At 56.2% G+C, this 21,538-nt stretch overlaps 2 protein-coding genes and 1 pseudogene across 2 annotated transcripts in view; all 3 read right to left on the reverse strand.

Annotated features, from left to right (window-relative positions):
* LOC106488064 (protocadherin gamma-C5) overlaps positions 1–20,760 on the reverse strand; it is a 230,036-nt gene extending 209,276 nt beyond the window's left edge. The window contains exon 1 of the mRNA XM_067304642.1: positions 18,227–20,760. Within this exon, the coding sequence (XP_067160743.1) occupies positions 18,227–20,656 (2,430 nt within the window). The 5' untranslated portion in view covers positions 20,657–20,760. The remainder of the gene's footprint in view (positions 1–18,226) is intronic.
* LOC136993374 (protocadherin gamma-A3-like) lies at positions 183–11,578 on the reverse strand. Its single transcript, XM_067305045.1, has 3 exons — positions 9,149–11,578; positions 405–915; positions 183–268 (listed from the first exon to the last, which is right to left on the reverse strand). The coding sequence occupies exons 1-3, from the start codon at positions 11,576–11,578 to the stop codon at positions 183–185; spliced, it is 3,027 nt and encodes a 1,008-aa protein (XP_067161146.1).
* LOC136993333 (protocadherin beta-4-like) lies at positions 13,704–16,808 on the reverse strand (annotated as a pseudogene).
* Positions 20,761–21,538: the final 778 nt, after the last annotated feature.

Consider the following 21,538-nt stretch of genomic DNA (forward strand, 5'->3'; position numbering starts at 1 on the left):
CAACAGCACCACCCTGCGGCCCGCGGCCGGAACTGCTCCCGCCGGGCCGCGGCCGAGCGCTCGCCTCCCCCGCGCCGCCGCCAGAGCCCGGCCGCCGCCGGCACCAGCCGCTCGCCAGGGGCGCCGCCGGGAAGCCGGGGCAGGGCGGCCGCGGCCGGGCCGCGGCGGTGCCGAGGGGAAAATCAACGGGGGGCGCACAGTGCCTTGGCAGAGTCCCTGCTCCTGCGCCCGGCACACGGTGGGGGCTTCTCCGCACAGAAGGGTCGAACTCCGAGCGGAAAAGAAAGAGAAGAGAAGGGAGAGGGAGAAGGGAGAAGGGAGAAAGGAGAAGGGAGAAGGAAAAGAAAAGGGAAATGGAGAAGGAAAATGAGAACAAAAAACGCGGACAGCCTCCGGCACGTTGCTGAAGGCGTACGACACTCGGCCGTTGGAGCCCGCGTCCGCATCCGTGCCTCGCACCTGCAGCACCAGCGACCCCGCCGGCAGCTTCTCCCGCACTCGCGCCTCGTAGGCGCTTTTGCTGAACACGGGCGCGTTGTCATTGGCGTCTGCCACGCTGATGCGAAGCTGCACAGTCCCCGACCTCGCTGGAGCCCCGCCGTCCACCGCCGTCAGCACCATCTGAAAGGAGCTCTGCTTCTCGCGATCCAAAGCTGCTGCTAACACCAGCTCGGGCTGCCTCTTGCCGCTTGGCGTCTCCGTCACTGCCAGCGAGAAGGACGGGTTTTGAGTGAGCTGGTAGCTGAGCAGCAAGTTGCTTCCCACATCCGGATCTTGCGCCATCTCCAGCGGAAATCGCGCACCAGGAAGGATCAGTTCACCGATCTCCAGATCGAGAGCAGCCTTGCTGAAGACCGGCGAGTTGTCGTTGATGTCCTGGATGGCCACGTCGACGTGGAAATCGTTGAGCGGGCTCTGCACCACCAGTGCTTCTCCGAGCTGATCCGCAGCTGCCGTGCCGGCAGCTCTGCCGGGCTGAGCCCCAGGTCCCGCGCCAGCGGCCCCACCACGGAGCCGCTGCCCGTTTCCTCGGCAATCGCGTAGCGCAGCCGCTCCGGCGCCGCCCGGCAGCCCGACGACAGCAGCCAAGCGCACAGCAGCACTGCCCCGGCTCCCATCGAGCTTTGCCTTCCGCTGTGCCGGCTTTCCATTTTCAGCAGTCCGCGCTGCGCTCCGTCCTCCCGCCCCTTCCCTTCCTTCCGTGCCCGTCCGGCACTCGCGGGCACCGCAGCGCGGGGCGGCGATCCCGGGGCCGCCTCGGCCGCTGCTGATCTCCGCCAATCTGCTTCGTGCTCTCCTTTCTCTCCGCGGAGAGTCCTGCACCCCGCCTGCGCTGTCTACTCGCAAAATGTCCTCTAGCAAGGTAAGAACTGCAGGGGAGACGAGAATCGTCTTGTCGACCGCTCGCCGCCTCTCCCGCCGGCCGCTCGGTCGTTCTCGCCCTCCCAGCGGGTGTTTCTGCCTGTGCCGGTCCCCGCCCGCCCGGCGCTGTGCGAGCGAGCAGCCGCCCCGCGGGAGGCTGCGGCGGTTCCGGCGGCGGCGGCGGCGGCGGCGCTTCGAAATATGTGTGACAGTGTGATGAATGAGATCCCTCATGCGCAGGATGGAACATACGCCCAGTCTGGAAAGGAGAGCGGTCAAAGTAGTTTTGCGCTTCTCTTTGAGGTAAGCCCCATGAATTTTGGCAAAGCCCTGTGCTTAGTTGCAAGGAAAAGAGAGAAGCGGGAAGAAGTCTTGGCAGAGCAGACTATTGCTCTTTCTCATTCTCAGGGTCTGCTCCATCGTTTTATGGCAGGCCTGCGAATGCTTTCCAGCTTGTCTGAGTCTCACCACTTTGCTCATGTGTGTGCCAGGGGGTTGTTCTGCATTTTGTTTATGAAGACAAAAGAGCAAATAGTGTTTGCTTGAGAATTATGGACCCTGAAGGTAGTAGCAGAAGTAGCAGAAGAGAGTAGGTGCTTTGCCCTGAGCACAGCCTGACGTTCTGTCCATAAAGCGGTTGGGGTGGGCCTAAATCCGTTGGGGTGGGCTTGCTTGAAATCTCTGCAGCTCGAGGTCCACCATAATAACGATCTCACACCGTTCAGCTTGAGACTCTGTGTGCTTTTGGGGAGCTTCCAAGCAGAAGTCCTTTTATCTGGCCAGCCCATCTATCCCGCTATGATGCTTTGATAGTAACAACTGAGACGATAACATAATAATAATAATAATAATAAAAAGTTTACTCCCTCACGCAAGCTCTTGGGTTAGTAACATCCATTAAAATAATGCGATTACTAATTTAGAAAGGAAAATTCAAGATCATTGATTACTAATTTAGAAGAGATAACTCAAAATCATCGATTACTAATTTAGAAAGGATAACCCGAAACCGTCAGTTACTGCGCTAGTAATTGGAAGCACTGCTTATCCCTACTTGAAAGCTCTCTTGTTCACTCTCTTAGTTAGAGGACTCTCAACCTCGAGGAGTTACCTTAACCCAGTGTCCCAGGAAAAGGGGAGGGGGGAATACTCATGGTCCAGCCAGAGAGGATGGTCAGGTCACGTTCCCATCCCTGCTCAAACTCTCGTAGCTGCCCAGTCTCTTTTTATACAGCTGGGGCTCTGGGCAAACACTGCTTTTGCTGACAATTGTGAGTCCTGTAATCACAGGACTGTTTGTCTGCTTGGAAGGACCCTGCTAGCGAAGCAAGACCACAACACCTCCGTATCGCTTCTCCCCTCCCTGCGGGTCCATGCAGACTCCTTGGCCTTGTCAGGCGGCAGAGTTCTTTAGTCCTGTTAGCTCTTCTAGTCTGCAGCCCTGAGCATATCAGTCCTTGCGCATATCAGTAGGCAGACTTCTTCAGGCCTGTTAACTCTTCACTCGCTCGTCACCATCTTAGGCGATCATGTTCAGCTGAAAGTATTCCTGCCTGCAGCTGTGGCCTTCCTTCTGCCATTTGAGAAGGCCTGGTTCCAGCCCTGGGCTGGAATGCAGGATGGCACACCGAGAGGCAGGCTGTGCGTCTGTAAGTCCTCTAAGAGCTAAGAACAGCCCAGAAGTAGCTGGTATTTGCCAGAAGCACTCTACACCTCATCGTACTATGTTGGCACATTGCCAGCTGGAAAGTGGGCTATCAGAGGTGCCAGTGGGGTTGCAACTGTTCCCAGCGAGCTCAGCATTTCCCTGATGTCATTTGCAGTTGCTTTGCCACAACTCTGCCTTAAAAACTCACTCCACAGGCACCTGGAAGTCAGGGAGGCCTCAAGTTGCATGCTAGGCCCTAAATTCTTACTATGGTCTATAGAGGAGGGAGCGGGGGAGGCGGGAGGTTCATTTTCAGAAATTTTCTTCAGCTCCCATGAATTCTGGTGCTACGTGGCCTGCTCCTCTCCCATGCATATGAAGCCATAAGTGTGAAAGTCTTATTGGAGGCCTCTGAATCTCCGTGTTACAAGAGATTATGAGAGATTCTGGTTGAGCTTCTGTGCTTCATCTTCCTCTGCCATAAAATTGTGTCTTCAGGTGCTTGTGAGCTTGTCTAGGGAATTAAGTGTTTGCTGCAAAACAACCCCAACAGATCCAAAAGCAAAAGCCCACTCCGCAAGCGTGAAATAAGAAGACAAAGCTTGAAGCTCAAGGCTAGGAAATCTTTTTTTCTTTCCAAAAAAAATAGAAAAGGAAAAGAAATTGAAACATACAGAAATGATGGAACCATAGGTTACTATTTTAGACTACGTCACTTGTAGTAAGCACATAATAACGGGATCGAATAAGTAACAAATATTAAAGGAGGCTCCTCACAAAGCTCACAACAGAGACCATAGCCACAGCTCCTCACTGTACTTCGGACAATAACAAACGAAATTGCATAGAATGACAACTGTGTGCCAAATATACCAACTAAGACCAATGGAACTGTTACACTACAGCCAACTCTTTCACCTGCCCTGTGTCTACACAAACTTAGTTCTTCCACTTGCCTACAAATGCACCTGGCAACAAGAAATGAAAGTGCGGAACCAGCAGCATGGCCATTTTGAAGCCCAGACTGACCAAAGGAACCGCAGTAACCAGGCGTACTACCCAAAGTAACCTAACCTAAAGTAACCAAAAAAAAACCCGAAGACATACATTCATCTCCACTTTTAACAAGACAGCAATAAAATGCACTCATTTTGCACATCTCCTGTGTCCCCCAGTAGACAATCACACACAATCCGCCCGACTCTCATCTCAAACCCTTCACAACTTGTGTGGTTGTCTTTGGCCCTCATACGTTGTAAATGAGTATCATCAAATGACCAACCGGACAAACCATTTCTTCATGACATGCATCAGGATCACAACATCGACCTAAAGTTGTCATCTCTTCCCAAAAGCTAACATGCACAGGAATAGCTGAATTATAAACAAAAGGCAGTAAAATGAGTTACAACCTGGCACATTCTTCCAATACCTAGCCCAAGCTAAAGGCAATGCAAAACAGAAGTACGCACACGTATCCCACGCTCCATGCCGACTCTAACACTGCCAAAATAATTCAGCAGGTAGCTCGCAGGAACACGTGAATGTGCACACATTATATTCGTGAGTAACACAACCTAATTAGCCACTACTTACAGGTAAAACAACAAATAATGCTGAACACTGGGCGCTAAAGGTAACACACACGATAGCACGCCAGTATAACTGAACTGCTTATTAAACTTGCTCCTTTTCTGTCTCTCTGTACCTGGCTGGCAGAGAAGAGGGAAGGCCAAAAGAGAGTAGCTGCTTTGCCCTGAGCACAGCCTGACACTGACGTGGGTTCTGTCCATAAAGCGGTTGGGGTGGACTTTCTTGAAATCTCTGCAGCTCGAGGACCACCATAACAAGGATCTCACATTGTTTGGTTTTAGCACACTGCCTGTGTGCTGCAAGTACTCCTGCCTGCAACTGTGGCCTTCCTTCTGGCATTTGAGAAGGCCTGGTTGCAGCCGTGGGCAATACAGGACGGCACACCGAGGTGCAAGCTGTTGCCAGAAGCACTCTAGAGCAGGCCATCCATGTCAGTGTGTGTCCAGCTGCAAAGAGGGGTATCAGAGGTGCCGGGAGTGTGCAATAGTGCTTGTTTACTTCCTGCTAACCATCTGGAGTAAGCAACGGGTGGGGGTGTATGCAAGTGTTCTCCCCGAGTTCCTTCTCACAAAGCAGGAGCTCAGATTTCTCAGTCCTTTTGGGGTATTAATGCACACAGCCACTGCCTGCAGGTGACCCCAGTGAGGCAAGTGCTCCACTACTGTCATTTATGGCTGCTCTGCCCCAAGTCTGCCTTGAAAATTCACCCCCAGAGCCCCTGGAAGTCAGTGAGGCCTCAACTTGCAGGCTAGGCCCTCAATTCTTACTCTGGCCTATACACAAGGGTAGAGCCCTTGCCCTCGTTTCCAGTGACTTGCAGGAGCTCCCGCGCATTTTGTGCTGAGCGGCCTGCTCATCTCCTGTGCCTCTGAAGCCGTAAGTGTAAATCTCCGTGTGTTACGAGAGAGAATGAGAGATTCTGGTTTAGCTTCTCTGCTTTCCCTCAGCAATACAATTCTGTCTTCAGGTGCATGTGAGCTTGTCTAGGGAATTAAAGTGTTCACTGACAAACAACCCCAACTGCTTCAAAAGCAAAAGCCCGCTCCATAAAGTTGAACAAGGAAGACTTCCAGCAAACAGAGCTTGAAGATGGCTCAAGGCTAGGAACACCTAAATGCAACTGTGGTGAAACTCTCCATCGCAGTGTTAGAAGGCCATATGGGTGGGAAAACAAGATTTGCCACAGGACTTGTTAGGCATTCTAGCCACACAGCACTTCTAGAGATAGACAGTTCTTGCTTAAAGACACAATCCTCAGAGGACTGTCACCACCTTTAAGGACAGGAATAACAGGGTCTTAGCCGATTGGCACAGGCCTTGGCGCAAAGCCTTTAATCAAAGCATTCCCAGCTAAGTGCACTGCTGACCCACCTACCTTCCTCTCCCTAATCCAGCCTCTCACCCTCCTTGCGCTGCCTGCATACGCTTTAGTTGCCACAGAGCTATCTGACTTCTGACCTGACCTATGCCACAAGCAACAGCATTGCATTCAGAGACGTATTAAATAAGTATATATGTATAACAAAGCCATGCTCTTCATGGCTTTAAACATTAAAGGTAGGGATGCTAATTGCTCCTCCTGTCATGCCTTTCTAACAGATGCAATCTTTCACCCATTATCAGGCACACTGAGGCCTAGCTTTAGGTCATGACAACAAACATGGCCAGCATTTGAAACATCCACAAACAAAGGAATCATAGCATAATAATTTAGATTGCAGCACTCCCAGCAGGTCTATAGTATCTGGTAGATGACAAAGAAGCAGGAGGCCTCCCCCAGAGCTCCCGGTAGAGATGACAGCCCATTTGGGGAGCAAGTTTATTCAGGCAGTAGGAACTGAGATTGCATGATGCCGCAACTGTTTGCTTGATGTAGGAAGTAAGACAAAAGGGGAATGCAGCAAACCACACACCCTGTGTCCTTCAGCAGTCCCTCAGACAGAGCCCCTTGCCTCAAACCCTTCATAGCTTATATCATTGTCTTTGACTCTCACAATTTTCAAATGCATATCATGCAAACTTCAGCTGCACTAACCATTACCAGCTGCACATACACACCATTTCTCTTGATGAGGCACCAGGATCGCAGCATGCACATATACACACAAGGGAGGTACATCTCTATGCTCACCACACCAGTATGACAAAACACACTTAAACGATGTAAGGCTGAAGTAAAAGATGTGCAGGCTTACAGCAAAGACTGGGTCGCCAGACTATCGCCTTAAAGACACTGTTCAAGAGCCTCCTTTAAGGAAGGACACGTGCTATTGCCAAGATATGCGACTCTTCTCCTAACATAACATTGGCAGCTATTCCCCAAGAAAAAATATTACTGAACACAACAGCACGCACACATCTCCTACATTCCACACAAACTTTAACACTGCACTCGAAAACACTCCAAAACAAAACAAAAAATTAGGATTTGCTTCACCTCAGCAAGAAAATTTGAAAAACAATGTTTTGGTACCCAAAGCTATGTCTCCAACTACAAAGAAACCCGCCTACATATAGGAAAGCCCAGCACTAGAGAAGTCTAGAGCAGCAACGCAGTCAAGCTTAAAATCAATGTAACGGCCTTGCTGGAGGGACTCACCAGGAGGGTGTCTCCGCTGTCGCTGCAGGTGCTTGAGGGCTCTTCTGAGCAGTAGCTCATATCTCTCTGTCCAACCAACTCCTTTGAGGCAATTATTTCACGGGTGTAATTTACAGCTGTTTTGCCACAACTCTGCCTAAAAAGGCACCCACAGAGCATCTGGAAAGTCAGTGAGCCCTCAAGTTGCAAGCTAGGCCCTAAATTCTTACTCTGGGCTACATAAAGAGGGGTCTGTTTTCACAAGTTGTCATCAGTGTGCATGGATCTTTGTACCATATGGCCCTCCTGTGCCTAGGAAGCCAGAAGTGTGAATGTCTTCTTGTAGATCTTCTCCGGAATCTAAGTCTCATGGGGGCTAGAACAGCGTATATGAGAGATTCTGGTTTAGCTTCTCTGCTTCATCTGCCTCACATGTAAGAATTCAGTCTTCAGATGGTTGCGACTTTGTCTGGGGAGTTTGTCTGCTGACCCACATATCCCGCACTTTCTCACCCAGCCTCCCACCCTCAGTGCACTGCCTGACAACCCTTTACTTGCAACGCAGATAATATCTGACCTTAGGCCGTATATAGGCCATAGGTGAGAGCATGGCATTCAGTCACATACTAAGCAAACATGTGTTCATCAGAGCCTGTTTTCAGCTGAAAACATTAAAGGTACCTGTGGAAACTGCCCCTCCACTCGAACATTTACAGCAGATATCATCTTTAAACCATTATCAGACACTTTGAGGCCTAGCGGCTAGAATTTGAAGCCTACTGAAATGAAGGAATCATAGCATGATTTTTAGTTTATGTCGCTTGAAGGAGGTATATAATAAAGGTATCTAGTAAGTAACAGCTACTGAGGAGGCTCCCCACAAAGCTCACAGCATAGACCATAGCCACATTTCCTCAGTCACACTTAACAATAAATAAGACTGGATGAAACCGCAGCTGTGGATGGAATATAACAACTAAGACGAAGGTTTCCACCCATCTTCTATTCACTTAAAATTAGAATTCAGACAACTTTTCAGCCAGCCCTATGTCTACACAGACAGAATTCTTCAGCCTAACTAAACATAGTGCAACAACGGTGCAAGTGATGACCCAGCAACGCGGCCTCATATAGGCTCTTTCTGAACTTATATCTCTCCGAAGACAAGGCGACATTTGGCTGCAACAGGGACACATGCGCCCTGGCGTGCACCAAGCACCTCGGAAGCCTGCGTGCTCACCAGCAAAGAAACCTCCTACTCTCTGGGAACAAAGGCTCACCTCGTTCTGCCACGGAGGGACAGAAAGTCTCTCTGTGAACACGCTCTTCCTCATCACCAAGGTCTTCCTCACCAGCAAATGCTCACACTCTACTTCAGACCGACTAAGACACCCAGCAGGGTCACCTACCCGTAGGCAGCACATCTTTACACAGGATCTCACGCTGCCTAAATGCTTGTGATTCCATTACCCGCCTACTGATTACATCCGTTTGAAAGAGTTAGTAGCAGAGGAAAAGGGCGTGTTCTAATGGGAGAGTGATAACATCAGTGACCGATTGACAGGCTTTCTACAAATTGCAAAGAACAAGCCGATCACGAAGAAAATACCTTTAAAAAAAAGAGTTTACGTTTCTGACAGTTCCGCACCCTCTGTAGCGCTGCAAAAGCAAATTATAGCGGCAAGAAGATTCGAATACCCAGCCCGAGGAGCAGGCAATTCGAAACAAAAGCACGCACACACATCCCACGCTCCATGCCAACCCTAACGCTGCCACAGTAATGCAGCGGTCAGCTCGCAGGAACAAGAGAGAAACACCGATATATTGGGTGCACGCATCTTTGCCTGATTGGCCTCTACTCAGAGCTAGGGCTGTGTAGGGGTAACACAGAGCACGGCCGGAGAAGCGCGCAGCAGCAGCACAGCGAAGCTTAAAAGGAGCGTAAGGGTCTCGCTGGAGGGACTCACCAGCAGGGCGTCTCCGCTGTCGCCGCGGGCGGTCGAGGGCTCTTCGGGCAGCAGCGGCGCGCCTTTGTCGGGCGGCGGCGCGGCCGGCAGCGTGTCGGAGCAGCTGCCGGCCGGACAGCGGAGCTGGCTCTTGCGCGAGTCGGCCGTGAGCGAGACGTCGTGCGAGTAGGAGTGCAGGAAGGCGCGGACGCCGTCGATGCCCACGAAGTGCGAGGCCGGGACGGCGCGCAAGGCGCCGCTGCCCGCGGCCAGCAGCCGGGAGCGGCGCCAGCGGCGCAGGCGCAGCGCCAGCAGCGCCAGCAGGAAGGCGAGGAAGAGGCAGCACACGGCCGCCACGGCCACCACGAGCCAGCGCGTGAGGCTGCCGCCGGGCTCGCCCGGCGCCGCCGCGCCGCCCAGGTCCGCCAGCAGCTCGGCCACGCTCTCGGCCAGCACCACGGTCAGCGTGGCCGTGGCCGACAGCGCCGGCTGCCCGTGGTCCTTCACCACCACCAGCAGGCTCTGCCGCAGCGCGTCGCGCGCCAGCGGCAACCGCGCCGTGCGCACCTCGCCGCTGTGCAGCCCCACGCGGAAGAGCCCCGGCTCCGTGGCCTTGGCCAGCTCGTAGGACAGCCAGGCGTTCTGCCCCGAGTCCGCGTCCACCGCCACCACCTTGGCCACCAGCGCGCCGGGCTCCGCCGAGCGCGGCGCCAGCTCCACGCCCGTCCAGCCCGCGCCCGGCGCCGCCGGCGGGTACAGCACCTGCGGCGCGTTGTCGTTCTCGTCCACGATGAAGAGCCGCACCGACACGTTGCTGCTCAGCGCCGGCGCGCCGCCGTCCTCCGCCCGCACCCACAGCCCCACCTCGCGCACCTCCTCGTAGTCGAAGGAGCGCAGCGCGTACAGCGCGCCCGTCTCCGCGTGCACCGACACGTACGACGAGAGCGGCGCGCCCCGCACCTGCGCCTCGCACAGCCGGTACCGCACGCGCGCGTTCTGCCCCCAGTCCGCGTCCGCCGCGCGCACCGTCAGCACCAGCGCGCCCTTGGCGTTGTTCTCGGGCAGCCAGGCGCTGTAGCGCGCCTCCGCGAACACCGGCGCGTTGTCGTTCACGTCCAGCACCCGCAGCGGCAGCACCGCGCTGCTCCACAGCGCCGGCGACCCGGCGTCCGTCGCCCGCACCGTCACGTTGTACTCCGGCACCTCCTCGCGGTCCAGCTCCCCGTCGGTTACCAGGCTATAGTAATTATCAAAAGTCCTCTCCAGCCGGAACGGCAGGCTCTTAACGATGCTGCACCTCACCTCCCCGTTCGCCCCCGAGTCCCGGTCCTGCACGTTGAAAATAGCAATGACTGTCCCCAGCGGCGCATCTTCCGGGATCGGACTGAACACCGACGTAATGACAATCTCTGGGACGTGGTTGTTCACATCAGCGACCGTGATGAGAACTTTGCTGTGGGACGAGAGTCCACCCGCGTCTCGGGCTTGCACGTCCAGTTCATAAAAGGCCTTTCCCTCGAAATCCAGCCTTTCTGTGACCGTAATTTCCCCACTGTCTGGGTCCAGATGAAAAGTCCTTTCGAACTTCTCCGGGACTTTATGGAACGAGTACCTTACCTCAGCGTTTTGCCCCTCGTCCCTGTCAGTCGCTGTCACCCGCAGCACCTGACTTCCCACGGCCACATCTTCTCTCACGGTCACCTCATACACGGGCTGAGTAAATGCCGGAGCGTTATCGTTTCCATCTAACACGATGACATGGATTCCTGTTGATCCCGATTTCACTGGGCTCCCACCGTCAGTGGCTGTCAGGATCAAGTTATGAACTGCCTGCTCTTCCCGATCCAAAGATTTCTGCAGTATTAGTACCGGATATTTCACACCATCAGCTCCGGTTCTTACGTTCAGGGTGAAATAGCTGCTATGGCTACACTCGTAATTTTGCAACGAGTTCAGTCCGACGTCGGCGTCTTCAGCTTTCTCTAAAGGGAAATGCGTGCCTGGCGCTGTCTGCTCACTGATTTCTAAGACATTGTTTCTTTCCGGGAAAACGGGCGAGTTATCGTTAATGTCCTGGATTTCTACCTCCCCTCTGTAGAGCTTCACTGGACTCTTTACAAGAATCTCAACATTTAGGACACATTTCGCAACCCCGGAGCAGATCTCCTCTCTGTCCACACGCTCATTGACAGATAAATGGCCGTTTTCCAAGTTCAAAGTAAAATATTGCCTCCTACCTTTGTCTACGATGCGGGCGCCGCGGTGGCGGAGCGCCGCCAGCTCCAGCCCCAGGTCCTTGGCCACGTCGCCCACGAAGGAGCCCTTCTGCAGCTCCTCGGGCACCGAGTAGCGCAGCTGCCCCCACGCCAGCTCCCACGCCGCCACCAAGGCGCACCACAGCAGCGCTCGCCCTCGCCCTCGCCGGCACCAGAGCCTCTCTCGCGCCCACATTTCAAAGCTCAGGCCGCCGCTTTCGCCCTGCTGCTCCCGGCCGAGCCTCCCCTCCACTCGCAACAGCAGAACCAGGCTCCTTCCGCGCCGCGCTCTCTTCTGCGCCGACCTTGCAGTCCGCCGGCTCCTCTCTCTCGGGCTCGCTTCTGTTCTCGCGCTCTCTGGCTGCCGATCGGCCCATCGTGAGCAAACAGCGACACTCACAGCCTCAAAGAATCACTGCAGCGCTCTGGCGCCGGCAAACGTCATCCCTACTCACAGCTCCACTCCTTCTCAGCCGCATATGCGAATGCCCGCTCACACTATGCTTGATAACATTGCACCGAGACGCAAGACCACATCTTCACGCTTCAGGCATGTATTCACCCCATCATACACCGCAGGCTAGCATCAGATTCCAACGAACTTCTAGCAACATTCAAAGACTTGAGCAACGCTGGAGAAATGGCATGGTAGGGCTTTCCCATGATGGGAAAGGCTTTTAGGAGCAACAGGAACCTGCACAGGACAAGCTGCAAAAACAGCGTGGCCGTTTCAAGGGGGGGCGGGGGGGGGGAAATGCAAGCGTTGCTTTCTGTAACCATCCTCTATATTATAACACAGGACTACTATAAGGCACACGACTACAGGAAACGGCTGCCGGACTTCATCGGGTGGTAACCATAGTAAAACACGGGACACACAAGTTCCGAGCAGCCGGGAACTCTCCTCAGCCTCAGGACTTGCACACGCTTTTTCTTGGGGCCTCCCCACTCTCTCCCGGGGTGACCCCCCCCCTCCCCCGACGCTTTTCAACACCCAATGCCCAACTCGTGGCGCTCCCAAGAACACCTTCCCCAAGGAACCCCTGTGTCTCTGTGCTGCCCCCTCCTCTCAACCCCCCGGCACCTTCAGCGTCAGGCACGTTTCTAAAGAGCACCCGTCTGGACCTCTGCAGGTAACGTCCTACCGTTGCCGTTCTAGTTACAGCCGTCTTCGGAGCCCACGCGCTCACACGGCTCCTTCGCTCCAGCACGCCGCGAAGCACAAGCGGGGCTCTGGAGCCGCACCTCGCTGACTTGCAGGCGCCTTTGCATGCCCAGGGCCACTGCTGCTGTAGGCGCCGATAGCCCGCGACGGTCATTGAACTCGGCCTTTCGCAGCCACTTTCCCCAGGGGTAAAGAAAAATGCTCAGTGTTATCTCGCCCTCTCCCCCGCCCCCGCCCCCTCCCCCAGACAAACCTTCACACTGCTGAAAGCCTTTGGGTGCTTTACAGAGGGTGGAACGAACGAGATATGTGTCCAAAACTGCCTCCGCAGCCGACGTGTATTTCATTGCAGCAATGGCATGCGAGTGCTTTTTTTCTTTTTATTGCTTTGTTTTTCCAGAGAACGCTTACAATTTTCCACTTGGTGACTGCAATTCCATACAACGCGACGGTTTCCGAATACTCACTGCTCGGCAGCCTTCGTTCAAGCAGTGCATTCCTACATCGCGAGTGACAACTCTTAGTTCAAAGCATGCGACAAACACTGTTAAGAGGCAGTTAGCATACGACAAGGAAAATCGGGGGGGAAAAAGGAGAATGCAAATGCTCTAACGAGGAATACCACATCGGCACCCACTTCGAAGGCCCTTTCGCACTTCACATCAGTTCTAGCTTCAGGGCAAGCCCTTCGAAGCGACACGTGCAATTTCTTTACAACCATCCGCTCAGATTGAATACCTGCGCACGATTTGGTATAGTTGCAGTCTACCCCGGCAACGTTCCTTCTCCTGTATGTCCGAGGCGAACTCAAGGACATTCCCTCTCTTCCTCCCTCCCCGCCCACAACCACCATTCCCCTCGGGAAGTTGGGTCTTCTGTACTCGGACAAAACCACCTTTATCGACTGCTGAGTTGGAAGAGCGCGAAGCAAAACGGATGGATGTAAGGACTTCGATGAGTCATCCCGCAGCGCCGTTGTATTACGTGCTGATACACAACAGGGCTACCGCTATACACCATCAAAGCAATTGTTCAGAAGATCAAACACACTCCCCAGAAAGAGAGGTCCAGGGCCCGCGGAAGGCAGAGAGCAGAGCTTGCACCACATTGCACCAAAGTACCCGTTACTTCAGGCTCTTTAGTAGCCGGAGGGGGGGGGGCGGGTTTACAGTGCAGGCTTCAGCAAACGCCTGGTTTGTCTTTTCAACCTCGAGACCGTGCTGCAGCACAGAAGTGCGGTTAGAACTGCTGCTTTATTTCCTTACAACGAGTGAGACAAGGGCTTAACAGGACGCTCCGCAGCTAACTCTGCTCCGCAAACGCTTCAGAAACGGCTACAGAGGAAAGGAAGAAAAACAAAAAAACCCCGAACCAATGAGGAAGCCAAACTTTTTTTTTCTTTTTCCTTTTTTTGTTGCTGATGTTGGTGGTGGTGGCAGCAAACCGTTGTAGTGGCTCGGGATACGAGGGAAATTGCTGACGCTAATTGCGTCTGTAAGCTTCCTCTGGGAGGAACATTGCCGCGTCTCTTAGCCCGGGTCCCTCCCCACTCAGGGTCTGCCAAGTGCTGAACACCCTGTTCCACGCCGTCTTAGGAGGGAAGCGTCAAGCCGCTGACTGTGCTCACGTAGCACTAGTCAAAGGCAAGCTTGCCGAACGGTGCCGCAGGCAGCGTCCCGTGGCTCTGCGGTCGCGGTTGCTCCGCGGGGGGGAGGCCGCTGGGGAAATCCTCTTCCCCGGCAGCGCCCCCGCCCGTGCCGCAGCGCTGCGGCGGCAGGCTGGCGAGGACCGGCTTCAGGAACTTGAACTCGCTGCTGCCCGAGCCCGTCGTGAGGCTCACCTCGTAGCAGTAGGCGTGCGGCAGAGTGCCCGTGCCGGCTGCGTGGGCCACGCCGCTCTGGAAGTCGCCGGGGCCGTAAAGCACGGTGCCCTCTTTCAGCGCCTTTCTCTTGCACACCTTGCAAGCGACGAAGGCTGCGGCCGAAGCGAGGAAGAGGAGCGAGACGAGGGCCAGGGAAACGATTAAATAAAGCGTCAGGGAGCCGCCCTCGTCCTCCGGGGCCAGGCCGCTGCGCGGCATGTGCGCGTCCGAGAAGCCGTCGAGCAGGAGCGCCCCCAGCACCGCGGTGGCGGACAGCGGCGGCCGCCCGTTGTCCCGCACCAGGACCACCAGCTTCTGCTTCACGGCGTCTCTCTCGCTCACCGGCCTCCTCAGCCGCACCTCCCCGGTTTGGGCCCCCACGGCGAACAGCCCGGGCTCCGTCGCCTTGAGCAGGTGGTAGGAAAGCCACGAATTCTGCCCCGAGTCCGCGTCGACGGCCACCACTTTGGTGACGAGGTAGCCCGCCTCGGCCGACGTGGGCACCAGCTCGCTGGACGGCGGCGAGCTGTCCTGCGCGGGGTGCAGCACCACGGGCGCGTTGTCGTTTTCGTCCACCACGACGATGCGCACCGTGACGTTGGCGCTGAGGGGCGGCGAGCCCGAGTCGGCGGCGCTCACCACGACCTCCAGCTGCCTCACCTGCTCGTAGTCCAGCGGCCGCAGCACAAACACCTTCCCGTTCTCGGAGTTCACGGAGACGTAGGAGCGCGGCGCCCGCTCGGCGGGGCGCGCCGGCGCCAGGGAATAGCTCACCTTCGAGTTGGGCCCCACGTCCTCGTCCGCGGCGCGCACGGCCCCCACGAGCGCGGCCGGCTCGTTGTTCTCACGCACGTACATGGTGTACGACGTCTGGTTGAACACGGGCGCGTTGTCATTGACGTCGGAGATGTCCACCGTGAAGGTCTGCGTGGTCGTGAGAGGCGGGGACCCCGCGTCGGCCGCCGTGACGGCGAGGACGTACTGCGCCCTCTCCTCCCGGTCCAGGGCGCTCGCTGTCACCAGCTCGTAGTAGTTCTTATAGGCAGGCCTCAGCGAGAAAGAGGGCTGGTCCTCGAGCGAACAGACGACCTTCCCGTTGTCCCCGGCGTCCCGGTCCTTAACGACAAAGAGGCCGACCACCGTCCCGGGCAAGGCGCTCTCGGCCAGGGGGCTGCTGAAGGAACTCACCACCAGCTCCGGCGCGTTGTCGTTCACGTCCACCACCTCCACCACCACCTTGCACAGCGCGGAGAGACCCCCGCCGTCGCTGGCGCGCACGCTCAGCTCGTGTTTCTCCGCCGCTTCGAAGTCCAGGCGCTGGGTGACACGAATTTCACCACTCACCGGGTCGATCTTGAACGCCGAGTGGCTGTGCCCCACCGCTTGACCGAACGAGTAGCGTATCTCCCCGTTAGCTCCCACATCCGCATCGGTTGCGACCACTCGCAGAACCACCGAGTCCTCCGCGGCGTTTTCCAAAACCTGTCCATCGTACACCTCCTGCGTGAAGACAGGAGCGTTGTCATTTATGTCCAGGACAACGATGCGGATCTGGGCCGTCCCGCTCCGGGGCGGAGAGCCTCCGTCCGTGGCAATGAGATTGAAAGCAACCTCCGGTTGCTCCTCTCTGTCCAGCGGCTTTTCCAAGACTAATTCGACGGATTTGCCGCCTCTACTCTGACTCCGGAAAGAGACGCTGAAATACTCGTTCTCGGGAGTGATGCTGTAAGCCTGCAGGCTGTTGCTGCCAACATCTAGGTCCCGAGCCCCCTCCAGAGGGAAACGGGACCCCGGCTCGCTCATTTCCACAATCTTAAAAGTCACTTGTTCCTCCGGGAAAACTGGCGAGTGGTCATTGATATCCTCTACGGCCACCTCGATCCGAAAGAACTGCAGAGGGTTGCCCAGCACCAACTCAAAGGCGACCGTGCACGTGACGGACTGGCCGCAGATCTCCTCCCGATCGATCCTCTCCCTAACTGCCAGGCGGCCGGTGCTGCGGTCTAACCGAAAATACTGCCGGCTGCCGTCGAAAGAAGCCGGGCGTCGCGAGCCCGGAGCTGCGCCACGTCCAGCCCCACGTCCTTCGCGACATGAGCCACCAGGGAGCCGCTCTCCCCCTCCTCGGCGACGGAGTAGCGAATGGGCTCGGAGCGAACGTGCGGCACGGAGAGCAAAACACAGAGACAAAGCACTTGCCTTGCAGACGCCATGTCGGGCCCGGCGGACACCCTCCCTCTGCCGCCTCGCCTGCCCGGTCCTCCGCGGAAATGCCCGCACGGAAACGCGGCAGCCATGCGGGCGGGCGCCCCTGCTCGCCCAGTCCGCTACGCGGCCCGGAGGGCGGCCCAGGAGGCCCGGACGCCGCTCGCACGGAGGACCGCTCGCCGCCGCGCTCGCCGCCCCTCTCGCCGCCGCCGCCGCCGCCGCCGCCTCCCCGCGCCGCAGCGCCGCTGCAGCGCCGCCTTGGCCAACAGCACCACCCTGCGGCCCGCGGCCGGAACTGCACCCGCCGGGCCGCGGCCGAGCGCTCGCCTCCCCCGCGCCGCCGGAAGCACAAATGTAGTCGGTGACGCACACCGGAGCGCCGGCTCCCAAGTACTATGCGGCTAGTCAGCCGTACGCGCAAATCAAGACTGGCATCATTAGGCACAGCAGGTGGGTGGAGAGAGATCCAGCTTACTTCGCTCCGCGGGGACTCATGCTGTCACTTAACGGATCCAGAACCATTACAGGAAAACTACACTGCAATATTTTCCCTTTTCGAGGTGATAACTCTTATACGCACATCCATCTGGATGCACAAGATTTCACTGATGTTTTCTTCTTTTTTTCTTCGTGGATAGCAAAAGAGAGGAAATAAAGAGGAAAAAAGGGGAAAGGGAAAGGGAAAGCGAGAGGGAAAAAAGAAAACAGGAAAACGGGTAAGAAAAAAGGAAATAGAAAGGGTAAGGGAAATGAAAGGGAAAGGGAAAGGGAAATGGGAAAAGAAAGGGAAGATGAAAGGAAAAACGAAAGAAAAGAAAGTCCAGCGGCAGAGAGGGGAACTACCCTCCCTTTCAACCTGTCCGAGAGAACCATTGCACCGGAGGAGACTTACAACCCGCTTCCTGGGATTGTAAACAAAGCGCACGAACACAGAGATTACTGTTCAATTAGCTATTTATACCAAATGCCTCAACAACGCCAGCTAACTGCATTGCATCTTTTACTGCTCTGGACTGCAGAGATTACTCTGAATGTGCTTTCCCCATTTTACACTGAGTAATCAAAACAGTGGCTTTCTGGAAAAAAAAAATCGAAAAGGCAAAGGCATCTTTGCAGTGTTAAAACGTGACTGGCAAAGGCACTCCTCGCATTTCCACCCGAAAAAACTAGCAAGGGCTCTTCCCCTGATGGGACTACTCAGACTTTTCATCTTCACTGCGAACTCAGCTAAAGCCCTCGCACTTTCCCCGTTGGTCTCGTGGCGTTTCAGTGTCTACAATCCTTTGCCGAACCGCAGTTTCCCCGAAGTAGAGACTGTAGCTCCATCACCGAAAACATTAGGGTGAAGGTCAATGCGGAATACTTTTGCTTTAGTGTCACGGGAGCTCGTAAGGTATACGAAGCAGGGAAATAAACTGCACAGAGCTAACGTCCAACAGGCAATATATATTACAGCACTGCACGAACTAAATCTAGTCGCTAATCTCGCACTGACGATAAGAAACCAAGGACGGTTCCAGGAAGGCTTACTAGTGAACGCGCCCCCATTATGTTATTCTAATATGCATGCGGGGAGGGGGAAACTAAACATACGGAGAGGCTGTTCTCACCTGATTAACTTCCCTTTCAAAAGTCGGTTGTGAGCGAGACAGAAGTTCCTCGTCCTTGCCCGCCTCCGCCTCAGCGCAGCTTTGCGGAAGAGGCGGATTCGGGAGGACGGGTCTCAGGAACTTGAACCCGCTGTTCCCCGAGCCGGTGGTCAAGCACACTTCATAGCGGTAACCCCGCGACAGAGTCCCCGTGCCGGCCACGTCCACAAAACTGCTGGAGAACTCGCCATCAGCGTAACAGTGGGCAGAGGGAGGTGAACGCCCTCCCCGTAGTCGACCCTTGCAGAGCTTCGCACCAGAAAACGCGATGACGGATAAGAGGAAAAGAGAGGAGACGGAGCACAAGGAAGCGATGAGGTAGGTGGCTAGCAGGTTCTCCTCCTCCTCCTCCTCCGCCCTGCCCGCAGGAGCATGGGAAAGCTGCAAGAAGGCGTCGGAAAAGCCCTCCACCAGGGCGAGGCTGAGGGTGACGGTCGAGGAGCGCGGCGGCTGCCCGCTGTCTCTCACAAGCACGACGAGTCTCTGCCTGGCCGCGTCCCGCTCCGACACGGCCCGCGCCGTGCGCACCTCGCCGTTGTGCAGCCCCACGCGGAAGAGCCCCGGCTCCGTGGCCTTGGCCAGCTCGTAGGACAGCCAGGCGTTCTGCCCCGAGTCCGCGTCCACCGCCACCACCTTGGCCACCAGGTAGCCCGCCCGCGCCCGGCGCGGCACCAGCTCGCCCGCCGCCGCGCTGCTGTTGGGCAGCGGGTGCAGCACGACGGGCGCGTTGTCGTTCTCGTCCCGCACCTCCACGCGCACCACTGCCTCGGCGCTGAGCGGCGGCGAGCCGCCGTCGACGGCGCGCACGGCCACCTGGAAGGCGCGCACCTCCTCGTAGTCCAGCGGGCGCAGCGCCCGCATGGCCCCACTCTCCGCGTCCACCGACACGAAGGAGGGCGCGCCGGGCGCGGGCGGCACCAGCGCGTAGCTCACGCGGGCGTTTTTCCCCGCGTCGGCGTCTGTCGCGCTCACGCGGCCCAGACTCGTTCCCGCGGGCTCGTTCTCGCGCAGCGCCATGGTGTAGGAGGCCTGGGTGAAGGTGGGCGCGTTGTCATTCACGTCCGAGAGCCGCACGAGTAGCGGCTGCGCCGCGGAGAGCGCGGGGGCCCCCGCGTCGCGGGCCCGCACCATAATGTTGTACTCGGCCTCGCGCTCCCGGTCCAGCGCCTCCGCCGTCACTAGCGCGTACGAGTCTGCCGCCAGCGCCGCGATGCTGAAAGGCAGTTCTCCCAGCAGCTCGCAGCTCGTCCTGCCATTGTCCCCCGAGTCCCGGTCCCGCACGCTGAACAGGGCCACCACGGTCCGCGGCGGGGCTGCTTCCGAGAGGGGGTTGGTGAGGGAAGTGAGGGTCACCTCCGGGGCGTTGTCGTTCACATCGAGGACCTCCACCAGAACCTTGCAGTGCGCGGACAGGCCCCCTCCATCCGTGGCCTGGACATCTATCTCGTAAGTCTTTGTTTCTTCATAATCCACTGGCTTTTTGAGTCGGATCTCCCCTGTTTTTGGATTTATTTTAAAAGTCTGGTGATTCTCCTCTGAATTTTGAACGATGGAGTACGCTATTTCCCCGTTCATTCCTGCGTCTAAATCGCTAGCAGACACCGCCACCACTAAGGTGTCTTCGGCGCTATTTTCAAGCATTCGGACTTTATACAGACTCCTGGTGAATGCTGGGATGTTGTCGTTTACATCCAGAACTTGCACGCGGATCAAGGCTCTACCAGAACGCGGTGGAGACCCACCATCCACAGCCATGAAGCTGAAAGTGACTTCTGCCTGCTCCTCCCTGTCCAGGGTTCGGTCCAGCACCAGCTCGGCGTAGCGCCTGCCGTCACTCCGCCTCCGTGTGGAGATATGGAAATAGTCGTTCGAGCTGATGTTGTAATGCTGGAGACTGTTATTCCCCACATCTGGATCCTGAGCACTTTCCAGCAAAAATCGAGCTCCCGGCATTGCACTTTCCGGGATCTTTAAAATCATCTCCTTATTTAAGAACACGGGAGCATGATCGTTTATATCGGTGACGCTTACCTCGGCCCGGAAGGACTGCAGTGGACTCTCTAGCAGCACCTCGAATCGCACCAGGCAAGGCTCACTCTGCCCGCACAGCGCCTCTCGATCCATCTTTTCATGCACCACCAAATCCCCAGTGTGCTGGTTCAGCTGTAAATATTGCTCATCTCCTTCAGGTACAAGCCGGGCCTGTCGAGCCGATAACTCCTCACCCGTGAGTCCCAAATCCTTCGCGATATTCGCCACAAAGAAGCCTCTCTCCGCCTCTTCAGGCACAGAGTACCGGGCGGTTTCTGCGCTCATCCCCGACACGCAGAGGAGCAGGATCAGGGGCACCGTTCGCCCTGGGAGTGGTTCCTCGCTCTTTCGCAGCTCCATTTTTGCCTAGCTGAAGCGCTCTCCTCCCCCTGTGAGCTGGGTAGGAGCTATCGATGCGTCTCCGCCCGTCTGCCAGGCAGGGGTCTCAGCCTGGCCCCCCCCGAGCAGAGCAGCTCCAGGACGGTGCAGCCCCGCGAACCGCCCCGCCTGGCCGAGCCCCGCGGCGGCGGCGGCGGCGGCGGCCGGGAGCTGCGCGGCGCCTCCGCGCCTTCGCGGTCAGCAGCGGCACCAGGCGGCCGACGCGCCGAAGGACGGGGATATTTTCTGAGTGCAAAGCCGAGAAAACAGACTGCTCGATTCCTCTGCTCAAAGTTCACAGCGTATAGATTTAACTGCCTACACACCTCTGTTAAACATTTGGACACTGATGAATATTATACCTTATAACTACACGTGCATCACTTAGGTTACTCAATGAATTTCATGGGGATGAAATTGACCCCTCCCCAAAAAAAGAAATAGCCCCCCCGACTCTATTCTTTTTTTTTTCTTCCTACTCACACAATAGCTTTTGCGAAGCTAAACTTCTGAGTTGAGAGGAGGATTCCTGCCATCCGCAGTGGTGTCAGCAGCTCGAAATCTTGCAGACGTCTGTGATCCGTGGATGATGGGATGAAGACGCTGGTGATATCAGAGGTGATGGAAAGGGAGCGGGCTGGGAGGCTGTACCAGACAGGCTCTTTCCTTCCGTTAAAATCAGCGGAGACGTGGGGAGTCACCTGGGCAGGCAGCACAAGGTGCTGAGTCCTCCCTGAAGGCTGTTTAACTAAAAAAAATGTGTATCGTTATAGCTACCCAGCACCCAAAGCGAGCTAGTCCATGAACCATGGCAATGATGGCTACGGAGTTCCTGATCATAATTCTTGGGAGGATTTCTACAAT

Source organism: Apteryx mantelli, chromosome 14 (genome assembly GCF_036417845.1).
Source record: "Apteryx mantelli isolate bAptMan1 chromosome 14, bAptMan1.hap1, whole genome shotgun sequence".
In the NCBI taxonomy this organism is placed as follows: domain Eukaryota; kingdom Metazoa; phylum Chordata; class Aves; order Apterygiformes; family Apterygidae; genus Apteryx; species Apteryx mantelli.